The 19515-nt window shown below is 42.4% G+C and overlaps 1 protein-coding gene across 1 annotated transcript in view; it reads right to left on the minus strand.

Moving 5' to 3' along the window:
- SEMA3D (semaphorin 3D) overlaps positions 1 to 19515 on the minus strand; it is a 206216-nt gene that overhangs the window by 93899 nt on the left and 92802 nt on the right. Inside the window, exons 4-6 of the mRNA XM_083183086.1 lie at positions 17926 to 17988; positions 13676 to 13795; positions 11236 to 11329 (exon numbers count right to left, since the gene is read on the minus strand). Coding sequence (XP_083039212.1) covers positions 11236 to 11329; positions 13676 to 13795; positions 17926 to 17988 — 277 coding nt within the window. The remainder of the gene's footprint in view (positions 1 to 11235; positions 11330 to 13675; positions 13796 to 17925; positions 17989 to 19515) is intronic.

Here is a 19515-nt window from a genome sequence, read left to right on the forward strand (position 1 = left end):
CATACCATAACGCATACGATGGTATGCGATGCGACGCGATATCGTACGTCAGTGCACGATGGCATACAATTTTGAAATTGTATGCCATTGTACATGCCATACGATGCGATGCGATTAAACATTGTATAAGCACCCTAATGGGTGCTTATACAATGTCAAGCACCCAAATGGGTGCTTACAATGTTAAATGCACCCCCATGCCACCCCCCCCCACTATAAATGTGAACCCGAAGCGTGGCGAGCGCAGCGAGCCCCGCGAGGGGACGCGGATACCTGTGAAGCCCGTGAAGGGACGCGTTTACCTGTGAAGGTATCCGCGTCCCCTCGCCACGCTTCGGGCTCGGTGGCTCGCTGCACTCGCCACACTATTCTATTCTCAACTCCACGCCGACGTGGATAGTGGGGGTATGAAAAGGTCGTAGGACGCGTACCGCCGCCCCTCGCAGGCTCGCTGCGCTCGCCAAGCTTCGGGTTCACGTTTATAGTGGGGGGGTGGCGTGGGGGTGCATTTAACATTGTAAGCACCCCTTAGGGTGCTCAAAAGCATCCTTTAGGGTGCTTATACGATTTTTAATCGTATAGGGGTCAAAATCGCGTCGCATCGCATCGTATGCCATCGGGTGCATGGCATGCGATGCGATCCGTTCATCGTACGACGGACATCGGGGGGCGCCGCCAAAATACACAAGTACCGTATCAGGTGTCATGAGCTACCAACAGAGCATCATGACTGAGGAAAGATAGGAGGGTGGATAAGCTATGACACAAGGAATACAGATTTTACTTCTCCTCACTGCCTGCCTGGGCAATACTAAACTTCACGCTTCTGGCTCTATCTAGCACAGTGGTGGGCAACAGGCAGCCCGTGGGCCAGATGCGGCCCGCGAGCCGCTTAGGTCAGGCCCACCGCACTGACACCCAGTACTATGACAAGCGGCCCGACTATGAATAGCTGCTTGTCATTTAAATTGGTGGTGACCGGGAGCACTGTTCCGCTACCGCCAATGGCGGACTGTGCCTGCCGCGCATAGCATTACTGGGAGCGTGGGTTGGGATGCGGTGACGCGACAGCCGCTTTGCTGCCATTGGTTGGTGCGCCCTCCGTGTGAACGCATCCCCTCCCACACCACAGTAATGATGCGCAGTCCGGATTTGGCGGGCACATCTCTGAGGCGGTAAACGGCAACTCGCCTCTTTACTGGCTTCCCCCCCTCTCTCAGACGCCACTGAAAAATAATATTTAAGCAAAGCAAAGTAAGGAGCAGGCTACTATTTTATCTGCATATATATATATATATATATATATATATACACACACACACACACACACCCCTATAATGTATAGATGTGTGTATGTATGAATATATATACATACACACAGTGTTATGTGTGTGTGTGTGTGTATATGTATATATATATATATATATATATATATATATATATATATATACACACACACATATATATAGCGCAGCATATTCCATTGCGCTTTACAATTGAACATTTTTATTGTAATTATTATTATTTTCTATTACCTATATAAATATATATACACACATATATAAATATATGTACACACATATATAAATGTTCGAGGGCCGCCCTCAAACTATCTTGTATATTATACAAGATAGTTTGAGGGCGGCCCTCGAACATTTACTGGAAGTGTTAATCGGCCCCCTAGCCAAAATAATTGCCCACCCCTGATCTAGCATCAACTCCACGCCAACGTGGATAGTGGGGGTATGAAAAGATCGGAGGACGCGTACTGGCGCCCCTTGCGGGCTCGCTGCGCTTGCCACGCTTCGGGTTGCCGTTTATAGTGGGGTGGCGATAACAATGGGGGGGCATTTGACATAATAATTACCCATCAGGGTGGGTGTACAATTAAACTCGGGTGTTTGGGTTCATTTAACCTAGTAATCAGCCATCTGGGTGTACAATATGAAATCGCATCGTATGCCATTGTAATGGCATGCGATGCGCCACGATTTTAACATTGTATAGGAAGCTCTTAAAACCCGAATATTGGGTCAGATCGGGTCCCATCGCATGGTATGCGATGGGACCCGATGGGACCCGACGGGCGCCGTGCTAGGAAACAAGTACCATATATACTAGAGTATAAACCTACTTTTTCAGAACATTTTTTATGCTGAAAAAGCCCCCCTTGGTTTATACTCGAGTGAGGGTCCCACTTGAGTCAATACATTTTCCCAATTTTTTGTTGTAAAATTAGGTGCCTCGGCTTATACTCTAGTATATACGGTACTGTTGTATGTAGTAATTACTGTACAAGCAGTTTATGTTTAATAATATCATTGAATTCTGAGCAATGTAACATATCAAGCAAAAGAAAGCAAGCACAACATAGCTTGGACAAGGCTTAAAATGATCAGTCTGGTACGTGATTAGATGCTGAAAGCTCTTTCCTATAATCAAAGATGTCTTTATGTTTACCTTTAATCTAATCATTGTATATTTTTAGGAAACATAAATGTTGATTACAGAAACAAAAAAAAACAGAGGCACTGAAACGCCAGTGACAAAAGGGCCTTTCAGTGTACTGTGAATGTGGAGGTCAGACAGACAGCGAGTGTCACCAGATGTTAGACCACACAGGTCTGCTGTCTGGCCACTCAGGAGAAATTTCACACTAAAATATTACCTACAGTATGTCAGGTACACTTTAGCAGTGGCAAAGCATAATATTGTACTGCATTACATGTGCTGTGGAGGTAACACAGCAAATGTTATTTCTCGAAATGAAGGCATATAAATTACCTGTAGCTTCCTAGATCTAGCTAGAATTTAAATCTTTTTAAATCTTTTTAATTTAATGAAATTATTTTTACCACATTAAAGTAATAACAGTGGATTATATGAAACATTGGACCTTATTCTGGTTCACACACAGTGCTGCGAAGTTCGCAGCGCTGCATGTGATTTAAAGCACGCCCGACGTTCGCATTTGCCACCCACCACCCTTCACATGGTGAATTTGCCCGCATGGTTGCGAATGAATGTTTGGCATAAACATCCATTCACAGCCTAATGGACGAGGACCACATCATTCAATGGCCGTCGACCATCGAATGATGTGGAATGTGCATGCAAAACTAAGACACTCTCAGGTGCCTTGGCTTTGTATGCACCCTGTGCAAAGACAGGGCAGGCAGCTGACATCCGGTGGGGTCAGCTGCCCGCCACTGGCAGCCACTTGACTGCCTCATTTCATGGGGAACACCCATGAAATGCTGAGCGCGTCTATCCACCCCACACCCGCACTGTGTGAATGGGATGTGAGTTTGCAGTTCGCTGTGCCTGTTCACACCCAGCAGCTACACATGCGCATAACTGTTAATGTGCATGCGCAGGTGCAAATCATCCCTCCCCCATGCAAATTTGCAGGGGTGCGAGCCAACCAGTATAACCTCCATTGTAGCGATTCTTTACATATATAGCCAAAAAAATGGTTTGTACACATGTATACTGGGATTATGTATTACTTTGCAACATATGCTAAAACGCCCACAAGAAGGCAGATTTGCTTATTTCTTCACACCTTAAATCTTGTTTCACTTGGCATAACTTGGTATATTACATGTTACATGTTGGCCCTATTACAAGGCATGATACATGTTGTTGTACATGGCATGAAACATCGTGCAAGGCTTATTACATGGCATATTGGGGCAGGTGTATTAAGCCTTAACAAGAGATAAATGCAAGGGTGATTTATTTATTTTATTTATTTATTTACAGTTTCTTATATAGCGCAGCAGATTCCGTTGCGCTTTACAATAGTAGACAGTGATAAGACAAACTGGGTAACAACAGACAGACTTGGAGGTAGGAGGGCCCTGCTGCAAGCTTACAATCTATAGGGATATAGGGGGGAAACATAAGGACAGGCACCAGTAATAGCATAGCCGTTACAAGTCCAGAAGGGAAGCTATATAATACATAAGTGCCTCGGAGGGTTATGCATGTAGAACTTAAATATGATAGGCTTGCCTGAAGAGGTGAGTTTTCAGGGAACGCTTGAAAGTTTGGAGACTGGTGGAGAGTCTTAATGTGCGTGGAAGGGCATTCCATAGGATGGGAGCAGCCCGATAAAAGTCCTGTAATAATGAATGGGAGCTAGTGATCCGTGCAGAAGAGAGACGCAGATCTTGTGTAGAGCGTAGTGGTCGAGATGGGAGATATTTTGTGATAAGTGCAGAGATATATGCTGGTGCAGTATGGTTAATAGCTTTATATGCAAGTAGAAGTGTTTTATATTGAATACGGTAATATACAGGCAACCAATGGAGGGACTGGCAGAGCGGATCAGCAGACGATGAGCGTCTTGCAAGGAAGATCAGCCTAGCAGCAGCATTTAAAATTGATTGCAGTGGTGAGAGTCTGTTCTTGGGAAGACCAGTTAGGAGACTATTGCAATAATCAATGCGGGATATAATGAGTGCATGGATAAGAGATTTGGTAGTGTCTTGTGTGAGATAGGGTCGTATTTTGGATATGTTTTTTAGATGCATGTAACATGATTTGGAGACAGATTGAATGTGGGGAAGAAAGGACAGTTCAGAGTCGATGATGACCCCTAAGCAACGAGCTTGTGGGGTAGGGTAGATTATCGAGTTGTCAACAGCGATGGAGATGTCAGGATGGTAACTGTTCTTAGTTGGCGGGAATATAAGTAATTCCGTTTTGGAAATATTGAGTTTGAGTTGGCGACAAGACATCCAAGATGAGATGGCAGAGAAACAATCAGAAACTCGACCCAAAACCACTGGTGACAACTCTGGGGTTGATAGATAGATTTGAGTATCATCAGCATACAAGTGATACTGAAATCCGAAAGAGCTGATTAGTTTGCCAAGAGAGGAGGTATAGATTGAGAAGAGCAGAGGACCTAAGACTGAACCTTGCGGAACTCCGACTGACAGAGGTAATGAAGAGGAAGTAGAGTTAGAGAAGCGAACACTGAAAGAGCGATCAGATAGGTAAGATGTGAACCAGGAAAGGGCTGTATCATTAAGACCTAGGGAGTGTAGTGTTTGTAAGAGAAGAGAGTGATCAACGGTGTCAAGAGATAAACATCCAGCCAATCAGCTCCTTACTGACTTTTTTCAAACACAGCCTGTAACATGGCAGTTAGGAGGTGATTGGCTGGACATTTATCTCTCTTTATCACCCTTGAATTTATCTCTTGTTAAGGCTTAATACATCTGCCCCATTATATCATATTTTGGGGCAGATGTTTTAACCCTGGAAAAGAGATAGGGGGGTGCATTTTGGGATGCTCTAAGCATCCCCCGCAGGGTTAACGCGGCGGGGGGCATCGCCAGAAAAATCTGGCGATGCCCCATAGAAGCCAATGGGCTTCTACCGCATCCCTCCGCCGCCCCGCAACGACCCCCCGCCGCCCCGCACGGATCCCCGCCGCCCCGCATCGCCCCCTCACCTGTGTCCGGGCAGCACAGCGCAGTGCTGCCCGGACCTGTGACCTCCTCCCTGCACTGATCCTCTTCCGGGTGCAGGGAGGAGGAGAGCCCGGCGCAGCAGCAGCAGTGCCGGGTGTGTGAGGGGGGGGGAGCCGCCGGGACCTGCTGGGACCCGGCGACTCTCACCGCAAAGGACAGCTCTTAACGCAAGAGCTGTCCTTTGCCTTAATTATCGCATATGTTACAACATATGCGATAATTATAATTGCGAAGACAGGCGAAGGGGGGCGGAGATTCTTAGAGAATCTCCCCCATAAACTGGAGAAAAAGTGAAATGAGATAAAGCACCTGCCAATCAACTCCCAACTGTCATTTTCCAACACAGTTGATTGCCTGGTGTGTTATCTCCTTCCAATTTATCTCCAGTTTATCTTTTCTCCAGGCTTAATACATCTGCCCAGTGTCGGATTATGGCAGCGGCGATAGGGGCGGTCGCTCCGGGGCCCACAATAGCAATAGCCTGGCGGCTGCAAGCAGGGCAGAGGAGCCTTGCCCAGGACCCTGTCACGCTGCGTCATGACATCAGACGCCACAGTTGTCACGACTCCCACCAGTGCAGCACATCGGAGTCTGCACAGAACGGGAGCAGCCTCCCCCGCACGGTAACCACCTCCATGGGGGGGGGGGGGGAACCTATGTGCCATATTATCTATGTGCTATATGATCTGTGGGGGGCCCCCACAAATTTGTTGTCCAGGGCCCCCACAGACCTTCATCCGGCCCTGCATCTGCCCCTGTGTTTGGTATGTTTTAAACAGATATGGGGTCATTGGGGCAGATGTGTTAAGCCTTAACAAGAGATAAATGCAAGGATGATAAAGAGAGATAAACGTCCAGCCAATCACATCCTAACTGCCATGTTACAGGCTGTGTTTGAAAAAAGTCAGTAAGGAGCTGATTGGCTGGACGTTTATCTCTCTTTATCACTCTTGCATTTATCTCTTGTTAAGGCTTAATACATCTGCCCCATTGGGTCAGTCCTAATTAGGTTGACATGCATTGGGTCTACCACTGAAGGTCGATATGGCTTAGGTCGACAAATGAAATAGGTCGACATGGCTAAGGTTGACAGGGTTGGAAGGTTGACAATAGCAATGTCAACAATCAAAAGGTCGACATGAGTTTTTCACTGTTTTGTCATGTATGTTGACATAGTCGACATGGACACAGTCAAAGTGTACCACTAAGCTAGTCATGCTTCGGGCACGGAGCCTCACTGCGCTCAGCACACTATTTTATTCTCCCACCACGCCGTAGTGGATGGTAGGGCATGAAATACCGCCCGTCAGCCAACTCATGTCCACCTTTTGACCTTGCCAGCATCTCTGTCAATCTTAGCCAAGTCGACCTATTTCAGGTGTTGACTTAAGCCATGATAACCTTCAGGGTCGACCTCATTACTGTATCCCGCTTTAAACGACATATTGTTGAGAATACAGTACTGGCATACATATGCATATGAATCCTCAGGCTTTCTATTGTAGGTTATAAATGATGTGCATTGAGCGGTCATCTATGGCACAGAACTGTACATGGCACTCATAATGTTTGTATTTACTTATATTATTGTAATACTAATTTTATACACATTTTGCAATATTGACCATACTTAATATTTGCTCTTTTGTACTAGACATGCTATAAGTGTTTATTTATCTTAGTTGTATGCTCTGTATTAGATACATCATGCTAGAATACCCTATTTAATGTGTCATTATTTTTTGTTTAAAATAATATATGCTGCAAGTTTCCACATTAGTAAAAAGTCACAAACATCTATTTAAATAAAACAATGCCCACAAATGTACATATGAACGTGCTCTAAAACAAATTCCATATGCTAGATGCACCCTCTTAACCTCTCCAGATGCAATAAGCTTCAAAAGTGATAAAATGGAGAGGGATAAACAGCCAGCCAATCAGCCCTTACCTACCATGTCACAGGCTTTTGAAAAATGTCAACCAGGAGCTGATTGGCTGGTTGTTTATCACTTTTGAAGCTTAGTGCATCTGGCCCTCAATCTGGGTACAAACTAAGCATTCCACAGCACCGCCGATATTGTTACCTATGCGCGGGAGAACAATATAGTGCAAACACACTAAACGATATCAGTGACGTCACACACTCCATGCTCCGTACATGCAGTTACTGATGATATTAACAGACTGAGCTGCATTTACAGATGACAGGGGGGTCATTAACTATGTAAGGGAGTGCACATCATTAATGACATAGGCCCTTATTCAGATCTGATGGCAGTACAAATTTGTTCTCAAAATGGGCAAAACCATGTGCACTGCAGGTGGGGCAGATGTAACATGTGCAGAAAGAGTTACATTTGGGTGGGGTGTGTTGGAACTGAAATCTAAATTGCAGTGTAAAAATAATGCAGACAGTATTTACCCTGCACAGAAAAAAAATAACTCACACAAATCTAACTCTCTCTGCACATGTTACATCTGCCCCACCTGCAGTGCACATGGTTTTGCCCATTTTAAGAACAAATTTGTACTGCGATCAGATCTGAATAAGGGCCATAGTGGGTAGACACTGATCGATTTGCAAAGTACTGTGTCATACCTCCCAACTGTCCCTCTTCCCGTGTGCTGCCCGGCGTCAGCATTGTCCCGCAGCGGCGGGGTGGGCAGTTGGGAGTCCCCCCCTGTCACCCGGTGAATAGATGCTGTCTATTCCCATAGTAGAGAGGCTGAGGGCTGACCAGCAGCTTACATAGCCACTGGTCAGGCCCACTCAGCGGCGAAAATGGAGGCATGGCCTCACGAGAATGACGCAATTTACAGGCCTAATTTTGGGCATGCGCCTTCGGCATGTGCAGGAGCCCCTCTTCTCTTGTCTAAAAAGTTGGGAAGTATGCTGTATATTGATATCATCAATATAGTTAACGTTAATGTACAAATGTACATATGGCACTCTGTTCTACATTTATGTTTTATTTTTTACATTTTAAAAATGTTTTTTAAATGTTAAAACTATATTTAACATATTTTATCAAAGTTTTTGCTTCACTGCATGTATCATATTATGCAGTTCTGCAAAAGCCACACAAAAATGACTGAGTAAGCATGTGGTAAATTGTATTTAATTAGGATAATTGCTCAGTAAGATACCACAAATCCTCAGTTTATAGTTGGATTTTTGTTGGAACTCAATAGCATACATAGGCCTTTTTTTAAATTAGGCAGTATCCGGTACTCCAAATCTATTGCAAACCAACTCATAAAGTGAAATATTTATTGAAAACTTCCATGCAATGGCATGGAGAACATCCCTATAAAAAGCAGGTTAAAGTCTTGGCTTCCTCTATATACTTATTTTGGCAAGAGAGGTTGAGTCTTATATAAAACATTTGGTTTTTCCTTGTTCTTTTCATTTTTTTTATATGAAATATTTTTGATAGTACTTACAATTGATTTTTCAAATGAAAGATAGTCCTCGAGCATACAATATGAGCCAGATCACTTATTAATTGGATTATGATTTTGAGGTCATTTATGGAGTACCAACAGCTAAATCATGGTGCAAAAGCTCACATGCATGGGTGGAAGACAATAAGACCTGGTCCACCCTATATGTGAGCATCCAATGCAGAGGGCACAATGGAAAGTTTTATTTGTATTGGGGAGGGCTAGTTTCCCTGATTGTTATATGTATATAAACTGTGTGATATATCCATATCTATATACACACACACAATATATATATATATATATATATATATATATATATATATATATATATATATATATATATATATATATAGAGATAGAGAGAGAGAGAGAGAAAGAGAGATATATTATATTGAGATATAGATAGATAGATAGATAGATAGATAGCACCAGTTCCCCCACCTATACCTATTGGAATACTTATTTTAGATAAAGTTGAGACAGCTCTGATAAAAACACCAAACTGGTTGCTGACACCTTTGAAACTATCAAGAAGTCTGGTGAGTGCTGTTTTTTCCCCATATGGGAATTGTCTGTATGTATGTATGTATGTATGTATATATATATATATATATATATATATATATATATATATATATATATATATATATATATATATATATATATATATAAGCAAAATGTACTAGTAAAAAAAGGTATACATTGTAGCTGGTGCCCGTATATTTAGAAATAAGTTATCCACAGCTACAGTTTATGACGACTAAAATGTGCGGCACTCGGCATATTAAATCCAACACAAAAATGATCTGTCCATATTAGCCCGTTTAATATAAATAGCTAAGAGTTTCTTCAATTGTATTTCAATAGATTTATGAATGCTGGTTAAAGGCATTTATTAGAGACTGTAGGAAACATGTCACATATAGCCAGTCATCAAAATACGAGGGTACATTAAGAATAAGTACCTGTGTTTGAAGACAGGTGGCGTTGCTGAGGAAAGTTGGTATTACTGTCGTGTACTACCATCTTTCAAATAACGCCATACCAAATTTCAGATTGATTTGTTAGTTGATAGGTTAGTTGTTTTTATCCACCACGAAAATGCACCAGCTCCCTCATCCGGAATGGTTGTGGGCAAATTGCATGAATTGCGCTATGAATTGTTGCCGCATCCACCATACTCGCCCGACTTGGCTCCCTGCAACTTCTTTCTGTTCCCTAGCCTGAAAATGTGGCTCGCGGGGAAAAAAATTCAGCTCACACAGGGAGGTCGACATCAAAACAGAAGCCTACCTGAGTTTGACAAATCACATTTTTTAAAGGGTTCAAAGAAATGGCAGGGATATTGGGAAAAGTGTATTGCCATGAAAGGAGATTATGTTGAAAATATAACTAAAAAATTTTGTTAAAAATTTTCATCTTCATTCTTAACACAGGTACTTATTGATCCACCCTCGTACATTAGTCATGTCCATGGTTCTAATATGGTGCCATATCTATAATGGTTCTATGTATCCAGGGCGTGCAACACTGTACACCCTTCATCCTTGTTACCCCAATTCCTGTGTTGTCACTGAAGCAGCAGCGCAAATCAGCTGAAAATGCTCTACAATGTGTGGGCATAATGCCACAGGTTACTACACCGCAGAGAGGAGGGGGCCATACAGAGCCTGCACACAGGCATTCTCCTCTCTTTAACCACCCCTGTACGTTGCCTTTAAATAAATGACAATAAAAGGGGTTTAATTTAAAAAGCATCAAGTTCAAAAACCCAGCACTTTATAGATTGTGCGAATGTAAAAGGACAAATCTTTTGCTAGAATTGTCAACATTTAGTTAAAAAAAAGACAACTTCATGAGGAAACTAATGTGAACTTTTTCTACTTCACTATAGTTTCCTGAGATCAATACATTAAACAGTAAGTTTAACAAATAGCAGATTAATATTTAAAAGAAAAACCCTTGAAAATAGTTTTAAGACTTTCCGATATCATTTATTAGTATTTTCCATTCATGCTAAAATCACACACTGTAAATCATGAGTGTGTACAGCAAGCACCTGCATGTTATTTACTTACAAAGTGCTACAATATGCAATAACCTCAGCTGTTCTTAAAACTAAGAAAAGATAGACTTTACCCATGACACAGGCATCCATCATCTCTTTCATATATTTCTATAAGAGGCACATTCTTTGTCTTGCCATTATTGGAAACCCCAAGCATGTGAATGGAATTATTGTCTTTAGATTTCTGAACAGAATAACTGTTTCAATGTTTCTGGCCTCTCTGTGTCTTACCTGTCATTATGGAGGCAAAAGGCGGATGAGGATCAAAGGGGCACTTCAACCTTCCTGACTCCAGGTTTTGCATGTCAAGTTTAAATACTATTTCCTGCAAAGAAAGATCAAGATAACAGTAAGAGAATGATTCTACGTGAGTGATGGCCTCTATTACAGACACAGTTTAACATGGTGAACCAAAATGTCAATCAGTTGTATCCTCTCAACAACTGGCAATAGGGTTTCCTTTAGACCAGATTTAGGAAGTCTGGGATAAACAGTAAAAAGCTTAAATTAAATGCACTATTAAATGTTCTGTATTGCCTTTATGCAGAGGAACTGTAAGTACAGTTTTTCTGGTACTTGTTTCCTAGAACGGCCACAATCGCGGGCATCGTGTACCTTAAAGTTAAGGTACAGGATGCCCGCAATGGACCCGATTTCCTTTGAAATTAGGTCCATTTTGCCGGCAAAGGCAAAATCGGGGGCATCGCGTCGGTCACATGCATTAACATGGCCCCCGACGCGACCGACGCGATGCCCGCGATTTTGCCATAGGCTTCAATGTTAAAATATTTTTAACATTGAAATCGGGAGCATCGCGTCGGTCTTGTGCCATTATAATGGCACAAGATGAGATGGACTTGATTAAGTCCATTTTACATAGGAAACAATGTGAAATGGGCCAATATGACCCATTTCACATTGTATATGGCCCCGTCATGGGTTACGCAACCCCATTGTGAGCGTCACACCACGATTTACGCCAACCCGAAGCGTGGCGAGCGCAGCGAGCCCGCGAGGGGCGGCGGTGCGCGTCCTCCGACCTTTTCATACCCCTACTATCCACGTCGGCGTGGAGTTGAGAATATAAAGTGTGGCAAGCACAGCGAGCCACCGAGCCCGAAGCGTGGCGAGCGGACGCGTATACCTGTGAAGTTATACGCGTCCCCTCGCGGGGCTCGCCACGCTTCGGGCTCGGTGGCTCGCTGCGCTCGCCACACTTTCTGTTCTCAACTCCATGCCGACGTGGATAGTAGGGGTATGAAAAGGTTGGAGGACGCGCACCGCCGCCCCTCGCGGGCTCGCTGCGCTCACCACGCTTCCGGTTGGCATCAATCGTGGGGTGGCGTTGAGGGGGTAAAATTGGGGGTCTGGGGAATACTTTACATTGAATCCAATGTAAAATAGGGTCCCAGGGGCCCTATTCACATTTGATTCAATGTAAAAATCGGGTCGATCGTGTCGGTCGCATTGCATGCGATTTGGTCGCATGCGATGCGACCGACGCGATTTTTCCGACACGATCACCCCAATGCAAATCGGTGTGGCCGTGCTAGGAAACAAGTACCGTTTTTCTTTATTCTGCTGTAATTCCCTGTGCCTTACCAAAAAGCTCTGCACACTCCAGAGTCATGCAGTGCTGCCTGCCCGTTCAACAGCGCACCCCTTTTCCCCTGCTCCTTCCTACTGTACCAGTGCCTAACGGCAGTGCCTCCTCATGTGCAGGTAAGGCAACCTCTTATTGTTACTGGGGGAGGGGTCATGTGTGTCACAGGGCAGGGTTCTGCAGTGCAGGAGGTCATAGGTCTGGGGCAGGGGCTAGGAGTGGAATATCGAAAGAAAACATCAGTTATATTATGTTTTTTCAACATTGATTACAAAACATTGTTTAGACCTAAACACTGGTTCTGTGAAACCGATGTGAACCAATGTTAACCAAGATTTATATATTTTTAATAAACTGGCTACCGTAGCATATAATACACTATTAAACTTAAAATGATAACTCATCCCTCTATTATGTTTATCTTGTTGGAGGCTTAAAGTGGCCAAACACTACTGCGAGAAGTTGAGGCAGTTTAAGGCCAGCCAATCCTCCTTGAGCCTCCCGGGAAGGTCCCGGGCAGCAGGATTGCATGTGATACATCTAAATCTCTCTGCACATGTTACATCTGCCCCCCTGCAGTGCACATGGTTTTGTCCATTTGAGAAGGAATTTGCCTTTGCGAGCGATCCAGAATTAGGGCCATAATCTGAAAGATTGATCATAGCAGCATCCCATCTGAATTAGAACTCCCATCTTAGTAAATTTCTCCAGAGAGAGGGAGAATGCAAGTTTGCACAGACAGCTCTAGAAAAAAATGAATTGCAAGCTCAAGTGAAAAGATCACAGTTAGAACACACGGGCTCATGCTTTAGAATGTCATCACCTTATCAATCTTCTTTATTATTATTTCTTTTTCTTCCTCAGAAATCCTTAAGAAGTATTATTTTTACTAAAAGGTGAGAGTTACACATCTGTAAGGTGTGAACAAATTTGCCTTTTTTGTGCAAACATTCAACTTTATGATTCATCATTTGTCAGATCATTATTTTTCGCTGCAACAATTCATGGAGAAAGGTGATAGCTGATGAATCTCAATGTTATGGCATGTTAACAGCTGTAAGACCTTACCTCTTTGGGGCTTCCAACTTCAATATACCCACAGAGAGGGTGGAACGCTCCAGTCCCACATGTATACACATGGGTCTTATTGTAGTGATGAAGGACTTTAATGAAATTTGCACATTCAGCCTAAAATAAAGAGAGGTAGATTTATAAAACAATGTACATATAAGTATAAAGTCTGGAGAGCATACAACAATCCCTACACTACTGCTTTTCCCGTAGTTGAATATTTCTGTTAACCAGTTATTTCCCATGACGATCACATAGGCACATAACTATAAGGGTGTGGTATGGGAGTCCGACAGTCGGGATCACGACAGTCATTATCCCGACATCCAAATAAGTGTCGGGAACCCATCCGGCACCCAACTATAATTAGTAAATTATATACAGGTTGAGTATCCCTTATCCAAAATGCCCGGGACCAGAAGAATTTTGGATAACGGATTATTCCGAATTTCAGAATATTTTTATATTTCAACGATGTATCTTGCATTTATGTTGTATACGCACATCAAACACATGAAATACACACAAATATATTTTATTTGTGCATAAAACAAGGTTTCAAAACATGAATCAAAGTTTGTGTACTTTATCAGTTACTGAATTTGAATGCCAAACAATCATTTTCTTGCACATATATAGTGCCAGTTACATATCATGTCCCCATTAGTGCTCTTACAGATGTCCCCAGTAGTGCCAGTTACATATCATGTCCTCAGTAGTGGAATGTATGGTTTTCGGAATAATTTGGATAACGGATATTTGGATAAGGGATACTCAACCTGTACTGTAACTATTTTATTAACACAATAACATTTAACACAATAGTGCTGAAACATCTTTTGCAATTTTCAAAGCTATTTTGGTATGTAAAAATATATAGCATTAGAATCTTTGTGCACGGAACATATTTTGTTCATAGTACTAAATATTTCTGTGGATGTGTCCCTCTCCAGACGCGAATACTGAGGGTCAGTTGTGGGGGTGCTGTGGGTGTGGGACCGATGGTGGAGTGGTGGAGGAGGTATGGGTGCATGGGAACTGTGGGTTGGTGATGGGGGGTCGCCGCAGATGGGGGAGGGTGTGGGGTGCTGTGGCTGGGGGAGAAGCGGGTGGGGGGGAGTCCTGTGGGTGTGGTGATGTTGTATTGGGTGAGTGCCAGTTGCAGGGGTACTGCAGGTGGGTGAGGGTTGAGTGCGGGTGATCCACGTGTGGGCATACTGAATGCACAGTAGGTGTGGTTGCGGGGGTGCTGTGGGTGGGTTCAGTGGTACCGTGAGTTGGGGAGGAGCGGGTGTGTAGCAAGTGTGTGCAGGGGTGGCATGGGTGGGGGAGTGGTGTCTGTGTGGTTATTGCAGTTATCTAACTTTCCTGACAAAGGAAATAAAAGATCGCAAAATATTGGAAAAAAGAGCTACAGGTTACTTATCGGTCCCATGGGGCTGGCTACATGCATTCACATGCACCAGTTTGGGGTGCCTGACACCGATAAGTAACCTGTAGCTCTTTTTTCCAATATGTTGCCATGTGTTATTACTTTTCTTGCTTGGAAGCATGCAATATAATTTTTGATACAAGTATAATCTTGGTGTGCAGATCTCTTTTTTCATTTGTTGGGAAAGTTATATATTATCTGGATTACATGATTTAGCACCAACCAACAACCATTGAACTGGTGTGCGTTTTTTTTCCCCCTCTCTTTCTCTCTCTCTCTCTCTCTCTCTCTCTACTATGTAGATGAAAGTGATTGGACACTGACAATAAAAAGATCAAAAATATTTTATTGACGTCAGTATGTCCACCACGTCACCCTTGGCACACTATTCATAAATTCCTGGCCAACATCATGCGGTATGTTTTGAAATTCTGCCTTAAGTACAATGACCAGCTGTGACACTAAAGGTCACTTGTCACTCCAGTTCATCCCAGAGGTTTTCAATGGGGTTAAGATCTGGACCCAGAGCTGGCCAGTCCATCCGGGTTACTGAACTTTCTGATTTTCAGTCCAGCATCACCCTGGAAACATGGCAGACAGCATGGTCATCCTGATTTAAAAAAAAAAAATGTAGTTTCCATAGAACTGCCACAGCATAAGGAGCACAGAGTATCAAGAACATATCTATACTTAGTGGACCCATGCCAAACCAGCTGAAACAGACCCACAGTATAACACCACCACCTTTATTGTAGGTACTATTCACTTTGACATCAGACTTTCACCTGGCACTCATCAAACCCAAGCACATCCATTTAATCTGATGAATGTAAATCAAAATTAGTCACTCCATTGTCACAGCCATTGTTACTCCACCATCATAAGCACAGGGCTGTAATTAGAGGTTTATCCAAGTGCATGCACCTCTCTATGAAGTTCTTGTCAAAACTGACACATTTATTTAGAACTCCTGTGCAATGGTATGCATTGAACGACCCCTGTTCTTTCACTGCATCCAGGTTGGCACATTTCAGTCCCTGGATTGAAGTTTTGGTGGTTTTGTAGGGCGTGGTGTATTCCTGCAACGATTCTTCTTCTTCCACACATTAATGCCAAAAGCCACAGTGGACCTAGGAACCTCTATAACATCTGCAGTGCTTCGCATGCTCCTACTTCTGATTGAGCAGCCTATGACTTTGTGCTTTCAAACTTTGCTAGCAAGTGATCTAATCAGTGCCCCCTTAACCATTAAATACTTTCACGAACACGTTTGCTGAAGGAGCACATCAGGTAGATTGTGAAGGTGTGTCCAGTCACTTTTGTCTACACGTTGTATATACGTTCAGGCGTTGGTGTGGTAATGGATGTATTAAAATGATTATTCAAATACATAGGTTGGCAATGTAACAGAATGGAGACAGTGGTTAGATACAACATGCCTGCCCCATGTTTTAAAGTGCTAATAATTTAAAAGCCAAAACCAGGTTGTATTTGCCTTCTAAATAAATATCGCACTCGCCAAGGTGTTCGCACTGTGTGGGGTGGGCAGGGGGGCAGCAGCAGGGGAATTCCCAGTGTTTTATGGTAAGTTGTAGTGGGTAAGTTTCAGATGACCAATGGGAGGCAGAGGTATTGCAAAAAAGTTGTATAAGTTTTATTTCCAGCTGACAGGCATAGCCAATGTAATAGCTTCTTACACAGTTCAAATATAACAGTTCAGCTTACTTGACGGTAGCAGTGCAAATAGGCAGAGTATTCACAGCTGTGCAGATATCTCCAGGACAGAGCGCGCTGCTAAAGGTGCAGTCTCTCCCACACATTACCCACTACTAACTCATCTGGCCGGGGTTTTATACCTTAGTTGGTCTTAATTAAGGAATAGGTGTGGTTCCTCCCTGAACTGCAGGTGATTAACCCTTTCCTCAACCTGTGGGAGAGACCAACTCTGCCACATAAGTATTGACTTACTTTTCAGACCAAAGTCTGCAGAAATGATTCGATAGTCAGTGACCATCGAATGACTTCACCTCCATTCGGGCGCATGCGAGGGAATGTGCAAGCGCACACATTCCCTCGTATGCAAATGTGGGGATTCATAAGGGGGCGGATGCTTGGTCGGGCAGGTGGCGATTACCTGTGCACTAGTCTGCAAACAGATGCAGCCTAGCGAACAGGTCTGAATAAGGCCCTGTATTGTATGCTATGGCAAAAGATGTTTACAAAAGCAAGAAAAACAACAAAAACCAAAACAAATAATTGCAAATCATGTAATAAAATAAGTTAGTATTGTTTATATTATATTATAGTTATATTACATCAGCATACTGTGCTTTTCAAGTATAAGTTATCTGGATACCGGTTCAGACTAGAGCAAAAAATTGCAAAGGTCCAGTTTATTCTGATATAACTACTATTACAGTATTTACCTTCTAGCATTTGCTGAAATAGAAATGTGTGTCTATAACACCGATAGAATATATAGAATATGTTATCTGCTGTAAATATTGATTTTTATTTAATGTCCCCTCATGCACAAAGTAATGCAAATAGGTTACACCTTAGTACATTGTACGGCAAATAGCTTTTTTTTATGGTAGCCCACAGTAATTTCTAACAGGTTATACTTGGAGAAGTCCAACTGAGTACAACCAGATAACCACACACAAAAAATGTTTGTTATGTGTTATTGCATTGAATGATGACTATATGTGATATGCTTTATATTACAAAGGTAACTTTTTTTCTTAAACATTAATCACATAAGTTTGGAGTACTAAATATATACAGTATTGATAATGTCCAGTAATCTACTCACCTCTGTATCTTTCCCAGCGAGCTTGCAAAATTCCACTCTTTCTTTAGGTGCCGGCCAGTGAATCTGAAAACATTGACATTGTTTATATCAGAAAGTTCATGCATTTTTAAACTTTTATTATTGAAGTTCATTTTACTTATAATTACAAACATAAAATAGGGATTTCAGTTATTTTTTATAGTTTACCACAGGGACAAGTATATGGTCCAGTTTGTGAAATAAAACTTCTAACTAAAAGCACAGAACATGATTCAGACATGTACAGTACGCATTGACAATATTTATGCAGTTAAGAGGTTATTGGCTGCATCTGTGCATGCACCTAGGCACCATTGCAAAGTAGAACACAGTAAGAATTTCATTCCAAAGTGATTGACAGTCAGCGACTGTTTGTTGGCTGTTATGGGGAGTTCCAGGAAAAACAAAGGTGCGCTGTGACCATTTTCAGTGTGTGTCTCAGCCTACATCTGAAACACACAGAAAAAATGGCACCAGTATCTCAGTTCCTGCTGCCATTCTGCATGACCATAGGGTAATGCCCTACCGTACAATTGCAGGTGCTATTCCCCAACACCACCGTTTAACCTTCTGGATGCAAAAAACAGCAGCCTTGAGGATCATCAGGGAATTTGGGAAATTAGGCCTACAGTAACCATCTTTAATATTACTATCTATTAATCTACAGTAAAAAAAAATATTTTGGGTACCACATATAATACCTGGCACTATTAGTCCTCATAATAAACACAATTGTATTTATTCCAATATATTATTTAACTAATTATATAGCACTAGTCATGATCAGAAAAAACTCAAGGCCTAATTTATCAAGATCCATAGCAGACCATTTTTGCATTCAACTCTGCATGCAGCACTAAGGAAACAGGAGAAATGGAAATAACAATGGGTTCAGCTTTCATTGAGCTCTCACTTCCTAAATGAATGATTCTCAGGCTCTTTGCTTGACACACTATCGTATTTCTGTCTGCAACAATAAACCCTTCATAATTGAGCAGTTATGCAGATAATGCTGTTTTTCTGTCATTGGCAATGGAAACCTCTATAAGTAAAGTAACTCATTCTGAAACAAAAGCTACTGTACCTGTGCTAGTCAAACCTCATTATATATAATACAGATGAATCGTTCGTGTTTAGATGTTTGATTACAAGTATGAATGTGCTTGTACATGGTCAGTTGTAAATCATCTGATTCATTTCCTGGAACAGTTGACTTGTCAAAAAACTTAGAAAATGGCAATGTCTGTAGCAAAGGATGAATGAAATGTATAGCACTCTCTGGGCCTTAGTCACAGTTGCACAGAGGTTGGGCCAAATTTGCGGCTACATCACATTTTAGAGCTGGCTGCATCTATGAGATTTCACTTCCCCAATCAATATGCTTGCCAGATCCTTCGGAAAGGAGTACCTGCTCCCATTGTCCATCTGTACCCCTACATGCTGACCACACTGCCTATGTGTAGCCATCCAGTTGTAATTGCGCTACACTCTGAATCACCTGTTCTTGCCAATAGCTGTCTATGCTCAGCAATGGAGCATGCATCATGCGACACTTATGTACATTAGATTTCT

This window comes from Crinia signifera, chromosome 4 (genome assembly GCF_055691185.1).
Source record: "Crinia signifera chromosome 4, ASM5569118v1, whole genome shotgun sequence".
Taxonomy (NCBI): Eukaryota; Metazoa; Chordata; class Amphibia; order Anura; family Myobatrachidae; genus Crinia; species Crinia signifera.